Raw genomic sequence first — 18829 nt, forward strand, 5'->3', positions numbered from 1 at the left:
TTGTGGAGGTGTTGGAAAGGGGTTTGTATGCGATGTGGTGATGTGTGGTGACATCGCCTCGCTAAAAAACCAAGTAATCAAAACAAAATAACGGAGTTGGCAAGATATGTAAGAATGCGACTGGAGTTGTTAATACCTGCGAATAGGGGTGGGCCGAGGTTATCCCCGCTAGTCCACTTTATTTACTCATATAAAGGGTATATACATTGATGTTACTCCTTTGCACCAATTTTGTATTATATGTGTCCAAACGCATTGATATTCGATCTTAAAAGGCGAATTTTTATGTAGTTACGGTGCTGTCTAAAACCCGAATCCGGTGGTCGACAGCATTCCTCGCCAGTACCTTGCCCCTTTCCAGAAAGCTTGGCGGATAAATAAGCTTGCGATCATCAGGGGCCATGCTTTGGACCAACTGACACTGACACTGCTTATCATCGAGATATCCGAGTATTTATTCTTTATTCTTTCCACATCAGAGTTGATGTTGGTCTCCTCTGCACGATCCTTCCCCGAGTGGGTCTTCAGCGATTCCGCTCAGGAGCAAGAAGGATTGCTCTCAAAGGCAACATCGCGTGAGTTATTTTATCCGGCCGATAGGCGTGTCCAATGGCCGTCGCCAGTTGTGCTGGGATGCTTCATGCGTCATTTGAGCGGGGGCTGTGCGACTCGTATCCTGTGCTTTAGCCGATGCAATTTAGTAATATGAGGGGATCAAGAGTGTCTAGCAAGTCAGTGGCGACTAGTCCCCGCTTCTCAGAACCAAGATAACCGTCGGGGCAGCCGGAATCCGTCGCAGCCCCGGACTTCCTCTCTATCGGGGAATTGTTTTGATAGAGAGCCAAGAACCGTAGTTACAAACACGAGGCGCGAAGTCAAATCTCCCAGGCAACAACGCGCGATGAGAGCCTTGCGGGATCGAAATGAAAGGGCGACCTAAATGCTAAATGCTACTCTATCACACACGGCATAGGCCGGTCCACAAACGGTCCATCACTTGCCTTTTCTGTCGTTGGCAACCCCGCTTGGACCGTGGAAGCCACCACTATCAGTGGTAGCTCAATCGCTATCAACAGGGGTTCTGTGGAGGCGTTCCGAGGTGCATTGCTTAGCCTCGTGCAATCAAAGCCATGGGCAGTCTGGACTCGTTATATAGTCTGCACTCGCACCCGGATTGTGGAAAGCGTTAATGTTACTCCCTTCTTGAACTCCTCTCAACTCCCTCCCCATTGACCCAGGATGTTGTTCAAATCGGCGTTGACATCCGCCCTTCTCGCTCTATCGCTGGGCTCGGAGGCTGTCGCCGCTGCCCAGCATGGACGATTTGCGGAGAAAGCTCGAGCGCCTCAGGAGAGGGCCAAGAAGCACCTTGATGCCCGCACGAACCCAGGCCACTCGGACCACTCAGACTTTCGTTTCTTGAGCTCCAAGACGAAGCGTTAGTCAAAACCACTCATATTTATCTGTAGATGAAAGCACTGACCGATAGATAACAGCGTTTCTGGTGGACCACTTGCCCGAGGTCAACTTTGACATTGGCGAGATGTACTCTGGTCTGATGCCCATTGACATGAAAAATGACTCGCGGGCGCTCTTCTTCATCTTCCAGCCGACCATTGGCGATTCTGTCGATGAGGTCACCATCTGGCTCAATGGCGGCCCTGGATGTAGCTCCATGGAGGGCTTCCTGCAGGAGACTGGTCGTTTTATCTGGCAGCCTGGTACCTTTGCTCCGGTTGAGAACCCGTACTCTTGGGTGAACCTGACCAATGTGCTGTGGTAAGTACAATTTTGCTGATGATTGATTGGATTGCGCTGAAGGTTGCTTTCATGCAGGGTTGACCAGCCTGTTGGAACGGGTTATTCCATCGGCACACCGACTGCGACCACGCAGGAGGAAACCGCAGCGGAGTTTGTGAAGTTCTTTAAGAACTTCCAGCAGACTTTCGGAATCAAGAACTTCAAGATCTATGTCACCGGCGAAAGCTATGCAGGACGTTACGTGCCCTACATCTCTGCTGCGTTTCTGGACCAGAAAGACAAGGAGTATTTTGATCTTGATGGTGAGTGATATAAGATGAACAACAAGAAAATAGCAGAACTGACCCAGAACAGGTGCCTTGGCTTACGACCCATGCATCGGCCAATTCGATTACGTGCAGGAGGAAGTGCCTGTAGTGCCTCTCGTTCAGCAGAACGCGAACCTGTTCAACTTCAATGAGACGTTCATGGCAGAGCTCGAGCACCTTCACAAAGCTTGTGGCTACGAGGAGTACATTGAAAAGTACCTCACCTTCCCTCCGAAAGAACACCAGCCTCCCAAGTTCTTCAACTACACCACTCAGGCTAAGTGTGACGTGTTCGACCTGGTCTACAATGAGATCTTCAACATCAACCCCGTGCTTCGATCTCTACGAGATCAACCTGATGTGCCCCCTGCTGTGGGATGTACTGGCTTTCCCGACCTCGCTCGACTACACAGCCGTCGGGTCGACCGTATACTTTGACCGACCCGATGTTAAGCGCGCCCTACACGCTCCCAATGTCACCTGGCTCGAGTGCTCGAATGAGCCCGTCTTCGTGGGCGGAGACTCAGGCCCAGAGCAGGAGGGCGACACCTCCGCTAACCCCATCGAGCATGTCCTGCCCCAGGTCATCGAGGCAACCAACCGCGTTCTAATCGGTAACGGTGATTACGACATGGTCATAATCACTAACGGAACGCTCCTTAGTATCCAGAATATGACCTGGAACGGCCATCTCGGCTTCCAAGAAAAGCCTCACAAGCTGATTAATGTCGATATCCCCGACCTCATGTATGCCAGCGTCTTCGCTGAGAATGGTGCCTCCAGCTTGGACGGTGCCCAGGGTATCATGGGTATTCAACACTACGAGCGTGGCCTCATGTGGGTTGAGACTTACATGAGCGGCCACATGGAGCCCGAATTCCAGCCGCGTGTTGCTTATCGCCACATTGAATGGCTGCTGAGACGCCGCGATGATATCTAAAGGCTTGGTAGCGGTGAGGCAGCGATGATTTAGTACATATGTGTCACAAGAAAATCGCTGGCTCGAGCACATAGTTCAAATATGCAGATAATCTAGTCGTTTTGGCAATTGCACTCGGGTTGCCAGCCCCCTGCATAAATATCCCCCCCCGGATCGCAACTCGGCTGCTACCTCCATGTACATGTATGAAACATGGAATCCCAGGGCAAATGTGGCATTCCTATGCCGTTTCAACGCCACGTTCCCTCGTGAGCCTCTGACATCCTTTTTCTCCATGAGGTTTAATTTTCCCTCGAGACATGGTAGCTATAGGCAGTATACAACTGAATTCGCGTTTATAATCCCGACCTGAGGGCGTTTCTCATTATCCCTTGATCTGTACATTGAAATCGACTCAGCGGGGAGCCATAATCACAATGGACAGTCATGGGGTGATGTGATTATTCTAAGGACTACAGTATTGACTGCTGAAAGTGATAATCATCGAGGGGCTAATAATATGGATTTTAGACATCTTCTTCAGGGTACGATTCATTCTGACTCCCCATAATGTTGGGCTGGATGAAGTAGTTCCTCAGGTTGGTCCTGTAATAACTACTGCCTCACACTCACTGTGCCATACAAGCTACAGAACAACATCCTCCTAGGTACAAACGTTTCCCGATCTCCAAGTCAATGTCACCTCACATTGTAAAAGAAGGCTTTTTCCGACCCACTTTACGCCGTAGAATGCCGTAGTTTTCCCGAAGTGGAGATTATTGACTCCTTACTCACACCCTGAGGACATACCATTGAATACATTTCATTACTAGTGACTATAGATAGTTTAGTGTGCAAAAATTACTGTCGAGGAGACTGTAATGTAGCATCGATGAGGTCCTTATTCTCGCTCTCCTTAGGTCCAAACACCGTAATACATAGGGTTCAAAGGCAAGACACAGAGAGGCAAATATTGGCCACAATCTAACACTCACACAGTCATGGTAAAAAACTCCGCTCAATTCGGCTAGTCGGAAACGGCCTTAGACCTGAGCAGGTTTTCTGTGACGCCAATGAAGGCTATCGGTGGACTGTGCTTTGTGTTGGCCGCGGATTATGTACTAGATGTGAACTGAGTGGATTTACTCTGTATAGGTGGATGAAATATTCCTCAGTGGGGTGGTTTACCCTCCAGTTCCAGGTACTGTATGTACATATTTCGCCGATGATTAGATTTGTACCCCGCCGTGAAACACTATCGTCATCGTATGCTAGACTCCGAGGTATCCTGCCTAAGGATCAGCCGAGAGGACTTCTGGATATGTATGGGGCTTAGATGTGGCGTGCCAACGCAAAATACTAAACAGGATGCGAGGGTCGGGATTAGCTCGGAATTCCTAGTACGACGTAAAAAAAAATAGTGTACAGGGGCGGATCAAAGGAAGTCTCGAGATGTGGCGGTTGTGGCCGTCGGTGTCAGTGGTTTGATGACATCCCACTCGTAAGAAATATTACCAGTAATTTTCTTCTTTCCGTGGGAGTCCCTATTACTATTCTGATTCTGATTCGCCCGGTGAATGAACGAGGTGTCTCCAATGTACCCACGGGTACAAAGTCATCCCGCAACCGGAAGGGACTCGCCGCGCCGGCAGAAAGAATGTCGCTTCATTCAGAGCCACATGGAGCAGTTTGATCACAAGGTTAATTGTGTCATAGTGCATGAGCCCTACTGTTTTTCCCTCTTCACAAATTATTATTTTCCTCAACACAGCATCGGGTTGAGGCTCCCGCGGCGGAATTCTTGGCCTTCGGTTGGGAAATGGACTTGCCGCAAAAATTTTTCGCTGTGGATCATCCAATAATACAGGCTGGTGTAGAACCCGTTTAGGCTTCGTGCCTCAAGCCACTCGGCCCCTTCCGAATGTCCCTGTTCCCATCCGGCCGTTGTCGGGCGGCCGACAGCCAGTTGTTCCGAGCTGAAGCGAGCGACACGGCGTCATCACCCACCCTTAAAGTCGGGTGGCGTCCGCGGCTCCTGCGCCTCAACCTTACTCGGATGCGACCCAACGCCCGGTACTGCACCACGACTGCTCATTTTGGCGAATGGTTGAACCCGACAGGCTGGAGACCGTGAAAGTCATGGCCTGGAACAGCGAGGAGTGTATGTATCCGGATTACATACAGGCCGCGACTAATCCCACCGGGGGGTATGTCATGATGTCCGTTGCGTGGGCCCGCTATGGCACGTCTTGGCCAATACCGGCCTTGCCGCACTTTAAGAGACGTGCCACCGTTATTATTGTGTAATGAAAAAGAAAGGTTGAACAGGAAATACCCATCCTCGGAATACACGGTGCAAATAATTGTATATAGCTCGGTACAGCCCACCTTTTTCTCCATACCACTTTCCTCACCCTTTTCCCCATGCTTCCTCTACTTCCCCCACTCCGCACACCACACACCATCTCGGACGAGGCATAGGTCTCTTCCAACTTCATCTCCTTGCATCCCCTTTGTGAGAAACAGACAGAAAAAAGACACGCTCGTCAGGTACTTGCGCAAAAACGGTCCCGCTCTCAAGTAGCGTCTTTTGCAATCATATCCGACATCGATCCGCGCCCGCAACTGCACTCCACAGCAGTTTGCCCTGTACGACGATTCACGATTGCAGCATTTTTCCGCCGGTGTCACGAACTAGGTCCCGATTGCATCTTTTGACCATCTTCGGATTCGACAGCCCCAACTTGTAGTCTTGCCCTAACCGGTCCAGCCTACTTTTCCCTCGACGAACAGCAGATAGCAGCAATTCCCGCAGGCGATTCGATCCAAAATCCGTTCACCATTTCACCCTAAGCGCCTTTGTCTCCCTGACCCCCCCAAGTCGCCACTATGGGTATCTCAAAATTTAACCCGTTCAAGAAGGACCGCCAGAACTATCCGGGCATTGTGATCCCGCTAGCTGACGCACCAGCACATCACTGCTCTGGCGGCAGCGACGTCGACGAAAAGAAAGGCAGCGTTGACGACAAGAGCCTTGACCGTGCTTCCTCCTCGGAGAACGGCGCGGCCTCTGGGTCTCAGCCCGAAACTAGCCATTTGACCATCGAAGCTCTCCGCGCGGAGGTCGAGGCAGATATCACTACTGCCGGCCATGACTCTGCGTATGATCGTACGTGCCTCTTGTTCCGGTTCTCCCCCGTCTTTCGGAATTCCCATGAGCCGAAAGCGCTTTGTCCCTTGATTTTGTCCCTGTGAGTTTTTTTCTGTGGACTACGATCTAATTTGGTGATTTTGTAGGCAAAGCAAAAGTGATCAACAGGGCCATCCAGGATATTGGCATGGGCCGGTACCAGTGGGAACTGTTTGCCCTTTGTGGCTGCGGTTGGATGGCGGACAACCTCTGGCTTCAGGTGAGTCAACATGGAGAAAACATAAAAATGGTTGATCTGACATATACAACAGGGTGTTGCCCTTACCTTGACCCAACTGTCGCTGGAGTTCGACGTGGATGACTCAACAGTGCGCTTTACGACCTGCGCCTTGTTCTTGGGCCTGTGTATCGGTGCTTCGTTCTGGGGTGTTGCCTCCGATATTATTGGCCGGCGCTACGCCTTCAATATCACCTTGTTCCTTGCTGGCACTTTCGGTCTGGCCTCGGGCGGTGGTCCCAACTGGATTGGAACTTGTGCTCTATTCTCCTGTGTCGGTCTCGGTGTGGGTGGCAACCTGCCTGTTGACGGCGCTCTCTTCCTGGAGTTCCTACCCTGTGCCTCCGGAAACATGTTGACTATGCTGAGTGTTTGGTGGCCCGTTGGCCAGCTGATTTCCAGTCTGCTCGCTTGGGCTTACATCCCAACTTACACCTGCACTGGCAGCGGCCCCTGCCTCAAGGAGGATAACATGGGCTGGCGCTATCTGGTGCTCACTCTGGGTGCCATCACTTTCCTCATGTTCACTGCGCGCTTCTTTTTCTTCCACCTGTACGAGTCGCCCAAATTCCTGCTGTCCCGCGGCCGCCAGGAGGAAGCCGTTGCATCTGTTCACGGCATTGCGTACAAGAACAAGTCCAAGACATGGCTGACCAGCGAGATCCTCAACGAGATCGGCGGCTACCCCGACGAGAAGGAAAAGGAACAGCACAAGCTCACCAACTCCCAGATCGTCCAGCGCTTCTTCTCCAAGTTCTCTCTAGAGCGCATCCGCCCTCTCTTTGCCACCAAACGACTGGGTTGCACCACTATTCTGCTCTGGTTCTGCTGGGCCACCATTGGTATGGGCTACCCGCTTTTCAACGCCTTCCTGCCTCAGTACCTGAAGAACAACGGCTCCGGAGACACCACGACCTACACCGAGTACCGGAACTACGCTATCACCTCGATCGTGGGCGTACCGGGCTCGATTCTGGCCTGCTACACAGTCGATATCAAGTACGTTGGCCGCAAGGGTACGATGGCCATTTCGACTCTGATCACTGGCGTGCTGCTGTTCTGCTTTACCGCGTCCTCGAATTCCAATGTCCAGCTCGCCTGCAGCTGTATTGAGATGTTCTTCCAGAACATAATGTACGGTGTCCTCTACGCCTACACCCCTGAAGTCTTCCCGGCCCCAAACCGCGGTACCGGCACCGGTATTGCCAGCTGCTTGAACCGCATTGCAGGTCTCTGCGCTCCAATCGTCGCCATCTACGCTGGGTCGGGCAACCCCAACTCTCCCATCTACGCCTCGGGCGCGCTGATGCTTGCGGCTTTTGTGGCCATGTGTCTCCTCCCCATCGAGACCCGCGGCAAGCAAACTCTATAAAGGGTGGCAGGGGCAGTGGTTTTTCTAGACCGACCACTTTACTTCTGTCCACTGTCATAAAGCATATGTACTTCTGACACGAGATCCAAAACAGATGTTGCGGCGCTGCGCCACCAGATCTCGAGAGGAGCAGCAGTGGCAGCTCTGCCATTGGCCAGCCTTGTTGCGCTCGAGGATCACAATCCTCCCCCTCCCGGATCGACAGAAATGGCCCGGCGCCTTCTGTACAGCATGAGCGAGAAAGGAGCGAAGGGGAGTGTATATAGAATCTGCCTTGAGGGTCCACTGCTTTATATCCTGTTTTATATTTTTTTTTCTCTTTCTGGCTTATCCAAGAGATCATACTGTATGCACGGAATGAATGTCTGACACGTCTTGGTCCTCCCATTCCTTTGTAGTTCTCGCCACGTGCCGCTTTTCGCTCCCTACATACAAGTGAAACATCGGGGCACAGTTACCTGATTGGGAGAATGCTAGATGAGTCAGCATCAGGATGCGGCAGTTGGATACATTTACCCGGGAGCCATTATACTGACCTTATTTGACTATACGAATCAGTCTTTTTCATTTACTGCGCCTCTTTCATTACCATTGACCATCGATATTGCGCCTCCTCTTAGGAATGTCTTGCACACTGTCTTTTCCCCGTTACTGAACTATGGATTGTACGCGGCATGCTAGCAACTATGCACTGCTCTCTTGAAAGATTATCTAAATTAAAGTGGTGTTATGGATTGCCCTAGTTCGAATATCTCATTGAGAAGTGATAGAGCTGCTATCCTGAACGTTCTTCTATCAATAGCGACTCCCAGGTGATCGGGTCTGTTGCCAGGAGCTAAAACATATTAAGAGTAGGATGGCAGAACTATGAGATATGAGATATCTGCTATTATTGGTTGTAAAGTTTCACCGCTTGTGATGACTCAATAGTCACCAGTCCTTTGAAATGTAACTAATTCAAATGAGGAAAAAAGTGAATTTCAATTAGCCAATTGTGTATGACACCCATCACTGTTCTTCTACAGTGGCACCAACGTTTTCGACCACCCGAAGTATCACGCTAATTATTCTGCGTGTTCAATCCTCCGATCTGTTCTGTCAACGGATCACCGCAAAGATAGTTAACTACTTGACAGAGAGCTTAGTAAGTAGCAGAGACCCCATGGGCAGCCGCCGGGTGTCGGCATGTAAGCTTCCCCCGCTAACACCCTACCTAACCCAAAAAGCTTCCCCCGTAAGCCACGAGGGCCCGTGTCACACGCCCTCCCAAGCGAAGGCGTCGAGGACCAAACGCTACCGGTTATTTAGAAAGCAGATCATTTTAGCCAAATATTCATTTTGCTACCGCGTATTTGTTGTCGGCAGAATGCAACAAATGGTGCCATTTGAATGGACCGGCTAATACTATTTATTCAAAGCAACCGTGGAGAACCGGATCACCCCGGTGGTTTTGAGGAGTAGAGCCTAGAATATTTCCCACATAAAACCCGGTTCCCCAGTATTTTCCATCGTAGTTGTACTAATCCCTGGACTCTCAGCTTTGTAATACCAATCTTGGGTACAGCCGCTCACCATGGCTCCTAACGTTGCGGGGACTGAACTATCCGCGAAGCGTCGGCAGTACGCTGGCGAGCCTGGTTTCAAAGGTCTTGTTAGCAATGGAAAGGCCTTTGCAATCGCCTTATTCGCCTCTCTGGGTGGTCTGGTTTACGGATGTACGTCCTGCCGTTTGATTTGTCTCTTTCAAAATGGATCATAAAGCTCATTGTGGGATAGACAATCAGGGAATGTTCTCCTCAATTCTGACGATGCACTCCTTCCAAACAGAGGTCAGGAAGATATACTCTGAACTTCCCTTACAGTACATGTAGTTGCTAATCCGACATAGATCAAAGGTTATGCCGCCGAAACCGGTACGAAGCAAGCTATCACGACCGCAATCCTGGAACTCGGTGCATGGGTTGGCACCTTGCTGAATGGGTGGCTGGCTGATGCGATTGGTCGTCGTTCAACGACGATCCTCGCAGTCGCCGTTTTCTGCGTCGGTGTCATTGTCCAGGCAAATACCCATGCAGTCAGCTTCATTCTCGGGGGTCGGTTTGTCACTGGCCTGGGCGTGGGTAGCTTGAGCATGATTGTGCCCTTGTATAACGCTGAACTGGTATTTCCTCAAGCCCTAGTTTGGAGACGAATCCAACCTAATTTTCTGAAAATTCATTAGGCCCCTCCCGAAATCCGTGGCTCCTTGGTCGCAGTCCAGCAGCTAGCAATTACCTTCGGCATCATGATCAGTTTCTGGATTGGGTACGGATGTAATTTCATCGGCGGTACTGGTGACACTCAGTCGCGAGCCGCGTGGTTGATTCCTGTCTGCATCCAACTCATTCCCGCTATTGTTTTGGGCATTGGCATGGCCGTGTTTATGCCTCAGTCTCCTCGTCACTTGATGAATACGGGTCGCGAAGAGGAATGCTTGAAAGTCTTGGCCTGGCTGCGCGGCAAACCGACAGATGATATGCTGGTGCGTATTGAGTACTTGGAGGTCCAGGCTATGCACATATTTGAGAAGGAAACAGCGGCAGCGAAGTATCCCCACTACCAGGACGGTTCTGCTAAGAGTCGATTCATGATCCTGGTCAACGATTATAAGTCACTTGTCACCAACCCTTCCCTATTTAAGCGCTCTATGGTTGCTGTGAGTGGTTATTCATGAATCTATACTCGATCTTCGGAATATGCTGACTTGCTGGTTGTTCTTAGTGCTTGATCATGGTTTTCCAGCAGTGGAACGGAATCAACGCCATTAATTATTACGCGTGAGTTGAAATTGACTTCGATCATTTGCAGGATAGCTGACGATATCCAACGTACAGCCCTTTCATCTTCAAAGGCATTGGTCTGACTGGTAACACCATTGATCTTCTGGCAACCGGCGTCGTGGGTATCATGGAATTTGTCTTCACCATTCCTGCCGTCCTTTGGGTGGACAAATTTGGTCGGAAGAGCATTCTGATTGCTGGTGCCATCGGCATGGCCTCGTGTCATTTTATTGTCGCCGCAATCATTGGTACTTACAAGAATGACTTTGCAAGCCACAAGTCCGCCGCCTGGGCAGGTGTGGTCTTTGTTTGGATATATTGTATCAACTTTGGATACTCGTGGGGCCCGGTGGCTTGGATTGTCGTCTCAGAAGTCTTCCCGCTGTCGATGCGTGCCAAGGGTGTTGCTCTCGGTGGTAGCAGTAATTGGGTGAGTGGTCTCATTCGAAATCCGTGTTATAGTGCTGACTTCTTTGCTACGAAACAGCTCAACAACTTTGCTGTTGGTATGGCCACGTCCCCTTTTATTTCCACCACCCAATTCGGCGCTTTCATATTCTTCGGCTGCATCACTTTGCTCGGAGCTTTCTATGTTTGGTTCTTCGTGCCTGAGACCAAAGGCCGGACTCTCGAAGAGATGGACGAGCTGTTTGGCACGACCGGTCTAGCAGCTGCTGATAGTGAGCGCAAACGTCGCATTGAACGAGATATCGGCCTGCTTGCACTTCTTGGGGAGGAAGACGCGCTTCCATCGGAACCAAAGATGGAATCAGATGAGGCTGTTGAGAAGTCGATCCATCATGAGGAGACGAACAGCCTTCCCGTTCACAGTACTTGATTTTAGAACAAATCAATTTGGACCATCGGGCAAGGTCTCTGCAATGTGGTGAATATAATAACACTTTATTCCGTTTTAAGGAAAAGATGGGATATTATATCTCTAGGTATGGGACTTTATCTCACTTCCATGGTTAAATTGATTATCAATCTTGACCATGCTAGTTAATTTTACATTCTTCTATTTCTATTATCCTCCTCGCTCTCGCCGTACTGGTAGTAGAGCAGTCGTCGGTTTTCAGGACTTTGAGTAAAGACACATATTTAAAATTACATCTTCCTCTTACCAGAGAGAATTAGAAAAAAGCCGGGGGGTATTTAAAGGTCAAAGATATCTCTGGTAGCCCTCCCGCCCGGTAGAGTGCCCAACCCGGAAGGCTCTTTAACAACTTTAACGCACTTGTACAAAGAAACGAAGTCAATATAACTATCAAGAACTTCCATACTGAGCCGGACCCCCTTACCATCTTTTAAGGAGACTAAGATTTAGCCTATGTAAAAGACTTGAAACAGAACTGAAAACCAGTTCAATCAGAGCATTCCCGAAACCTAAAGACCTGAATTCGAACGAACTCAGAACACACAATTATACTGAACCTCTACCGAGCTCTACGCATGAAAGATCGACTAGGAGACCATCAATCGAGACAGAAAAGATAAAATACAGATAAGACGGATGTAAGCAAAGGAGAATTTTAAATAAGATGCGGTGCTAAGCAAACAGAAGGAAACCGAGCCCTATGAATTCATTCAAAACGCCCATTCCAGATAATAATCGAGCAAAGTATGAGATAGAAAAAGAAATGGAAAATTGAATGGAATGGTGTGGCAGAAAATGGAAAACCTTTTCCCAATCCATTTCGCAACCATGCATAATTCTTCGCCGGAGACCCGAAAAACGCACTGTGCCAAGAAGGAAGAAAAAAAGGAAAAAAGGAAAACAAAAAGGGATAATAGACAATGTGTGGTTGTAGAGATGAAACCTAGAATGATAAGAGGCAAGGCAAGCCAATGTAACATATCGCTCGTGCAATAAGCATGTATGTGGTGCTCGAGGGTAGTAGTAGAATGTCGTCGTGCGTGGATATTAGGATCAGGCTTCGTTTCATGTTCAAGCTACTGGTTGTCCTTCATGGCGACGTCCGCGCTTCTCCAACAAACTGGCGTTGTCGAGACTAAGTTCAAAGGGCCCTACGGGCTTGCGGCCGATGGTATTCCTTGCCGCTGCGGCGACAGTGGCGTCGTGTTGTCCGTATCCCTGCTGTTTGGGCTGACGGTGTGCCTGTCGTGCCTGGGCAGGGGTACCCTGTGCTCCTAGGTTTGTAGAGCGTAGCTTGGCCTCCATTCCTGCCATATCGCCACCTTGTTGGGGTGCAGTTGCTTTAACGATCTTGGTGGGTGGCTCTTTGTTTTCGTCTGTCCGCGGCTGGTATGCGACTGGCTCATCGCCGTAGTCTTCATTGAGCGAATCAAGCGCTGACTGAAATCCTGCTGTCCCACTCCGGAATCCTTTGGTAGCATTCTTGCGCCGCTTTGCTTCTTCCTCTTGTCGGTGGACTGCGTATCCGACATCGAAGACTTCGCGGAGGTTGAATGCGCCGGGGGAGCGGAAATCCATCCGACGTTCTGATGCTGTGGAGGGTTGATCGAGGAAACGGGCACTGGCAGGGAGGTACGGAGCTTGGTCTGCACCGACCGGGTCGAGTTGTTGCGGGCCAGTTTGGCGGACGGGGCCATACGGGGTTGCAAGCGGGGGTGCATCTGCCGCAGCGGTTGTCTCCTCGTCCGTCTCCCGGATCCAGGGGTGTGCAAGAAACTCCTTGATCGAATAACGCTTCTCGGGGTCTACCGTGAGCAGGTGTGAGATCAAGTCCTGTGCGGATTTAGAAATGTCATCCCACCAGGGCGACAGGAAGGTATATTGGCCCCGGGCCACCTTCTCCGTGAGAACCTGGATGCTCTCGTCGTAGAATGGTGGGAAACCACAAAGAAGCGTGTACAGGACACAGCCCATGGCCCACATATCCACACTCTTCGAATACCGCTCATCCTTCACAATCTCCGGCGCGGTATAACCGACGGTACCGCATGGAGTCATCGTTTGGCTGTCCCAAATCACCTTGGAGAGGCCAAAGTCTGCAATCTTGATCTTGCCGATGCCTCCCGCGCCAATCCCGGCGGTAAATTCCCCTTCGTCCTCCTTTTCCTCATCACCCGGCTGTAAAGGCTTAGGGTTTTGGCTGGGAATAAACGGGGTTGGGTAAAAGAGTAGATTCTCTGGCTTAATATCTCTGTGAGGTGGTTAGCTGGGGAGTTTCTCGGAGGGGGAAATACACGAACCGATGAACGACGCCTGACGTCTCGTGTAGATACTCAATCGCTTTAGCCACCTGTACGATCACATGCCGACTAAGATCCTCGCTGAAGTAAGTTAATCGCACGATCTGGTGGAATAATTCGCCTCCCGGGCAGAGTTCAAGAATGATGTAATAGTATTGTCGGGATTCGGAGAAATTGATTAGCTTCACGATGTTCGGATGGTCGAGATTGCGCATGATCTGAACTTCCTTGAGGATGTTCGCTCTCTGGAAAAAGGGTCACGAGTCAGCCATGTTCACAATCCAAATCATCTTGAACAAGCGAGGAACCAAAAAAATGGCATTCCGATGATCACAGATGCCACAGAGCAAGTGGAGTGCGTTCTTGAAAGAGATTTGCGCACCTCTGCAGCCCGAGGGACCTTCTTCACACTGGGATGGAGATGGTTGGACTACATAGAAAAAAACAGATTGGCGATGATTTCATGACTACTCCCCGGATGGAGTCGCGTAGCCGCCAGAACAAAAGCCACAGTAGGAAAGAGAGGGGAAATGGAACCGCATCCGTACCTGATTGCTGTTCATTTCGAATTTCCGCACGACCTTGATCGCGACCTCATCGTACTCCATAGTGGAATCCTTGGCGCGGTAGACATTGCTGAAGGCGCCATCGCCCATCTTCTCCAACAAGATCCAGCGCTCCAGACCGGGATATTTGGGCATTTTGGACCGGCTCACGCGCTCCTCGGCGACGAGCCGTTCAATCTCGGCGGCGCGCTCCCGCTTGGTCTGGGCCTCTGCGGCTTTCTGGGCCGCCGTTGGGCCATCCTGTCGGGTGTCGGTGGTATCCAGATTGGCGAAATCGGGGGTGTACAGGCCTTGGGGTTGTGGCTGCTGCTCAGCGTGGACTGGGGAAATGTCGGTGGTGGGTTCGGCATGGGGCGTTACGAGGCGGGCCTGTTTGCCGTGGCGGATGAAATTCTTGATATTTTGTATGGTGCTCATGGTCAAACAATCACTCAGGGGGCTGGAGGTAAAAGGAAGGAGAGGGAAAGGGGAAGGGGGGGGAGGGGGGAGAAGTCTAAAGAAGGCACAACTGGACTGGGAGAGGAGCAAAGAGCAGGAAAGAATGGATGAGGTCAGGGCCGGGATGAGGTCAGGGAGGGCGATGTCATCGTTGTTGCGGGATGGCCGCTGCGCCGAATCCTGTTAGGCATGACGCCAGTCCCCGCCACTGACGCGCCTCTCCATGGCCGATTAGATTAACGGGCGAGGAATCCTGGGTTGTTGATTATGCATATTATTAACCCGTCCACGTCCGATTCGGTCTACGATGATTCTGATTGACCGCGCGTGGGGTCCGAGGGCACGAGATTCTACGTCTTGCGCAAAGTCTGTCCCGATTGATATTCCATTCCTCCTCGATTGATCGTGATCTTGCCCGGGATATCCTTGGTTCCTGTGGAGGTCGATATCGTCATATCGCCACATGTTTGTAACAATGCCCGGTTTCGAACCTGGTCGTAGTAGCCGTTGGAGCCAAGAATGCCAGCCAGAGAAACAAGTCCGTAAGGAGCTGAAACCATAAGTCGCCCGTCCAGGCACGCGAGATTTGGATCTGGACTTCCCCACATGGACCGGTGGTCTCCACGGGGATATGTAGCGGGTTTGTTGATGTGGATGGGAGGATGTTGAAAGAAGAGATGAAAGAGCGACAGAAAGGGAAGAGGCTGGTGATGAGCAGGGGCCACATACACGATTGTGACCTTGGACCCCATTATTCTTCACTCGTCTCCTTTTCATCTTCCGTCTCGTTCTATCTCCCCTCCCCCCCCCCCCGTCCTTCGATGCCCTCTTCGCTGATGGGTGTCGCTGTCCTCTCTTCCTGCCATCACTATCTGGACACACTCCGGGGAATGCGCCCACAGCTTTGAAGGCCTCCCAGCCCAGCCACACCACCGACCGGCCCCCGCAGGCCCCTCCCCCTAAGTGGCACGGCATCCATCCAACTCACACGCCATCGCACACCGGACATCCACAGGGGAATGCAGGACTGGCATCTGTACATATCGAATCGCTGTGTCGCTGCGCCCTGATCGGCTGCTGTACTGTACATAACCTACATACGATCAACTCCCTTGCATGCGACCGAGACAAAGTCCCCTGGCAATTTACCTCTCCTATCCCGAAAGAGACACCTTTGTTTTTCTCTCCATCGCCGATGGTCGCGCGTCTTGCTGGACGATCACTACTGCCCTCACCTCGCGATGCGACCTCGGGATCGACCCTCGCACGAAGCAGTGAGCGCCGATCTTTCAACGACATCGTCTACGAAGAGCGACCGTAAATAACATTGGCTAGTGTCATTGCGCAGCCAGGTGTGAGAAATCATGAGTACGGTGATGGATTCGCAAGTCCTGGAACGACCGCGCCTTCGGTCTCACAAAGTTCTGCCGCGGCGGGGTATCGTCGTTCCCAATATTGAAATCATCCAACCGGCCTCTCCGGATCAACTCACGGGGGCGCCGGCGCCTCCTTTGACTCCTCCCGGCATTGGCCAAGGAGACATTGCTGCGGATGATGAACCCACACCTCGAAAGCTGGGTTCCTCTTTGCTCGATACTCAGACGGGAGGCATGTTGACTCCTCGCCATCCTTCCAAACCTCCAACCCCCGATGTGACGCCGCCTCGGACGAATTCGAGCAAGCGACCGGCCCTTAGTCAATGCATCGATCTTTCCTCCTCCTCTCGCGCGGAGTCATTCCAAACAGCCCGTGAGAGCTTGTCATCGGATACGGACATGGAGACTCCTGTCCGTTCATCTCGGCCCATGTCACGGAAACCCAGACACGGTGTACACTTGAAATCAAATGGCCTAAATGGAATCCACGTGAATGGGGTGAGCGCCAAAGAAACAGCATCCTCTGGCTCACAGCATGTCAGCGAGACGGAATATGAAACTGGTTTCGAGTCCTTTGATGGAGATTGGGGAACCAGCCAGAACGAAGACTCTCCAACCCCGCGAGCAAGATTGAACCAGCCTGGCGAAGTCCGCCATCGATCGGGCCGCAAGTCGGACTTCGACCGCAATGATGCGTTGGATGTAGAGCATCTCAACGCCTCTTTGATTAAAGAAAAGACTCTACGCGATCGGGTCCACTCGCGTGAAGTCGCACCGAGCGCGTCCGTGGAACGATTCCGCGAAGATATTGGTTGGCCTTCCTCCGATATCCCGCCGTCACAGAGTGACAATGCCGATACTCGTCGGTTCTCGGGAGTTTCCAGCACATCGACGGTGGAGGCGATGATCATTGATTCCCCCAAACGCGCCAAGCAGACGCTGCGACATACGGAGAAGAGGAACTCACTGCGCTCCGCCAGCTCCCCCATAACGAGATCTGAGCGTACATCCGTGGTGTCGAGCTCTGAATCGCCACATCGCCTCATCCACAAGGCCGCCCGAATCTCGGACCAGGATCGCCGCAGTGTGTCTTCCGACATCTCCTTTTCCACCAAGACTACGACGAGTGCGCTGCACCCTAATATCGAGATCATTCCGGTGGTCGTTGTGCCTGAAAGGCGCTCGTCCTTGCAGTCAGGCCCTAACAGTTATGTGTCTTCCAAGCCCGGCTCTCAACGGTCCAGTCAACGTCCAACAGCGCCTGCTGGCTCCGTGGATGCAGCATGGAAAAAGAAGAAACGAACCATGTCCGATTCGGTTTCTAGCCGGTCCCAGGAGACGACGGATGCTCGGGGTCGACATTTCAGCCGACCTATCATTCCTCCTCGCAGCTCATCCCTTTCTGCGCCAACAAGTCAAAATAATTCCCGCGCTACATCCCTGACGTCAGCGAGCTTGCGAAGTCATACATTGGCCATGGATCTGGAGATGGAAAAGCAACGTCAGCTGCAGCAGCCCGTGTCACCTCCCCGGAACAATATTCTCGGTGTGAAGGCGCCTGGTTTGCTGGAACCACCCAATTTGCAGGCGGTGATCATCAGTTCTGATGACTTGCTCCAACCTCCATCTTTGCCCTTCACACCAAGCTCGGTCCCCTCGTCGTCGCCCGGTCCGATAGAAATCCAGGAGGCCACCGCTATCAGCCTATTTGCTCATAACAATCACTCCCTCCTTTTGGTCGACCCTCGAGGGCAGGCGCAGCCACGCGGTCTACCTGGATTGGGACTGCAACCAACTCGCAGAAACACGACACCAGATCGCCTCATCCAAGGGACGGCGCACGTGGAATCTCCACTGAGAAACCCTCGACCTCCACCTCAGCCCCCAATCGGCAAGCCTCTCCCGCCACTTCCCCCACAGGGGCAGGAGGCCAGCCAGAACAGTGACGGTCTTCTGGGACGGCGATGGAACTCTGTTCGTCAAACTTTGGGGAACAATCGGCCTCGTTCGGATTCCTTCAACACCCTGACGCGGTCTTTTTCCATGAAATCGGCCAAGAACCGTAAATCGGGCATGGAGATAGACAGCAAGCTCCATCCGTTTTGGCGGCCGCGTGGTTTCTGGGAAAATGTTCCTGGTTCCCCGAAGAAAGAGGACTCGTCCGGTCAGCGGAACGCTCCAAACCCCGACGAAGGCCGGATTATCAACAACTCACTGGGTCTGCCGCAATATCGGGTCGTCATTGAAGGTCCACCTTCTCTGGCACGCCGTAGCCCCGAAATGAGACAGCTTTTGGACGGCATGTCGTCGACTCTCCAGCTCCATCACAATGCCAGCCGGGGCAGTTTGGCCGATCGCAAGATCCTCCGCACTGGATCCCCGCTATATCAGCATCGTTACCGAGCCCTGTCTCGCTGGGGACTCCGGCTGCGAGCCATGTCCCTGCGTAACGTGCGCAGTCGCCTGCGGCGCGTTCGTCAACGACGAGAGGAGCGCAAGCGAGCAGCCCGGAGGGATACCCTTAAACAAAGCATTGGCGTACCCGTTTATGTTGCTTCCAGCGTCCCCCATGGTTTGGTCGCGAGCTGATTTTTCTCTTATCCTGCCACGTTTTACCTATACCCCTCGACTGCGTCTTCTTCTGATTGGATATGTTTCGCCACGC

General features: G+C 51.8%; 7 protein-coding genes across 7 annotated transcripts; 5 read left to right on the forward strand and 2 right to left on the reverse strand.

Annotated features, from left to right (window-relative positions):
• Positions 1 to 1239: 1239 nt before the first annotated feature.
• sxa2 (putative pheromone processing carboxypeptidase (Sxa2)) lies at positions 1240 to 3009 on the forward strand (the record flags this gene model as incomplete). Its single annotated transcript, XM_056982900.1, has 5 exons — positions 1240 to 1438; positions 1497 to 1779; positions 1837 to 2063; positions 2116 to 2448; positions 2483 to 3009. The coding sequence occupies 5 exons, from the start codon at positions 1240 to 1242 to the stop codon at positions 3007 to 3009; spliced, it is 1569 nt and encodes a 522-aa protein (XP_056828394.1).
• Positions 3010 to 4909: 1900 nt separating this feature from the next.
• Positions 4910 to 5122, forward strand: N7510_010976 (uncharacterized protein; the record flags this gene model as incomplete). Its single annotated transcript, XM_056982901.1, has 1 exon — positions 4910 to 5122. The coding sequence occupies one exon, from the start codon at positions 4910 to 4912 to the stop codon at positions 5120 to 5122; it is 213 nt and encodes a 70-aa protein (XP_056828395.1).
• A 755-nt stretch (positions 5123 to 5877) lies between these two features.
• N7510_010977 (uncharacterized protein) lies at positions 5878 to 7788 on the forward strand (the record flags this gene model as incomplete). The annotated part of the gene is made up of 3 exons (XM_056982902.1): positions 5878 to 6157; positions 6286 to 6398; positions 6451 to 7788. 3 exons carry the CDS (start codon positions 5878 to 5880, stop codon positions 7786 to 7788), a joined length of 1731 nt encoding a protein of 576 aa, XP_056828396.1.
• Positions 7789 to 9361: 1573 nt separating this feature from the next.
• On the forward strand, positions 9362 to 11445 carry N7510_010978 (uncharacterized protein; the record flags this gene model as incomplete). Its single annotated transcript, XM_056982903.1, has 6 exons — positions 9362 to 9503; positions 9565 to 9617; positions 9677 to 9949; positions 10010 to 10483; positions 10549 to 10604; positions 10662 to 11445. 6 exons carry the CDS (start codon positions 9362 to 9364, stop codon positions 11443 to 11445), a joined length of 1782 nt encoding a protein of 593 aa, XP_056828397.1.
• Positions 11446 to 12555: 1110 nt separating this feature from the next.
• N7510_010979 (serine/threonine-protein kinase) lies at positions 12556 to 14767 on the reverse strand (the record flags this gene model as incomplete). Its single annotated transcript, XM_056982904.1, has 3 exons — positions 12556 to 13735; positions 13785 to 14029; positions 14333 to 14767. The coding sequence occupies 3 exons, from the start codon at positions 14765 to 14767 to the stop codon at positions 12556 to 12558; spliced, it is 1860 nt and encodes a 619-aa protein (XP_056828398.1).
• A 371-nt stretch (positions 14768 to 15138) lies between these two features.
• N7510_010980 (uncharacterized protein) lies at positions 15139 to 15540 on the reverse strand (the record flags this gene model as incomplete). The annotated part of the gene is made up of 1 exon (XM_056982905.1): positions 15139 to 15540. One exon carries the CDS (start codon positions 15538 to 15540, stop codon positions 15139 to 15141), a length of 402 nt encoding a protein of 133 aa, XP_056828399.1.
• Positions 15541 to 16152: 612 nt separating this feature from the next.
• On the forward strand, positions 16153 to 18753 carry N7510_010981 (uncharacterized protein; the record flags this gene model as incomplete). Its single annotated transcript, XM_056982906.1, has 1 exon — positions 16153 to 18753. The coding sequence occupies one exon, from the start codon at positions 16153 to 16155 to the stop codon at positions 18751 to 18753; it is 2601 nt and encodes an 866-aa protein (XP_056828400.1).
• Positions 18754 to 18829: the final 76 nt, after the last annotated feature.

This window comes from Penicillium lagena, assembly GCF_028827675.1.
Source record: "Penicillium lagena strain IBT 129212 chromosome Unknown utg000008l_segment0_segment0, whole genome shotgun sequence".
Taxonomy (NCBI): Eukaryota; Fungi; Ascomycota; class Eurotiomycetes; order Eurotiales; family Aspergillaceae; genus Penicillium; species Penicillium lagena.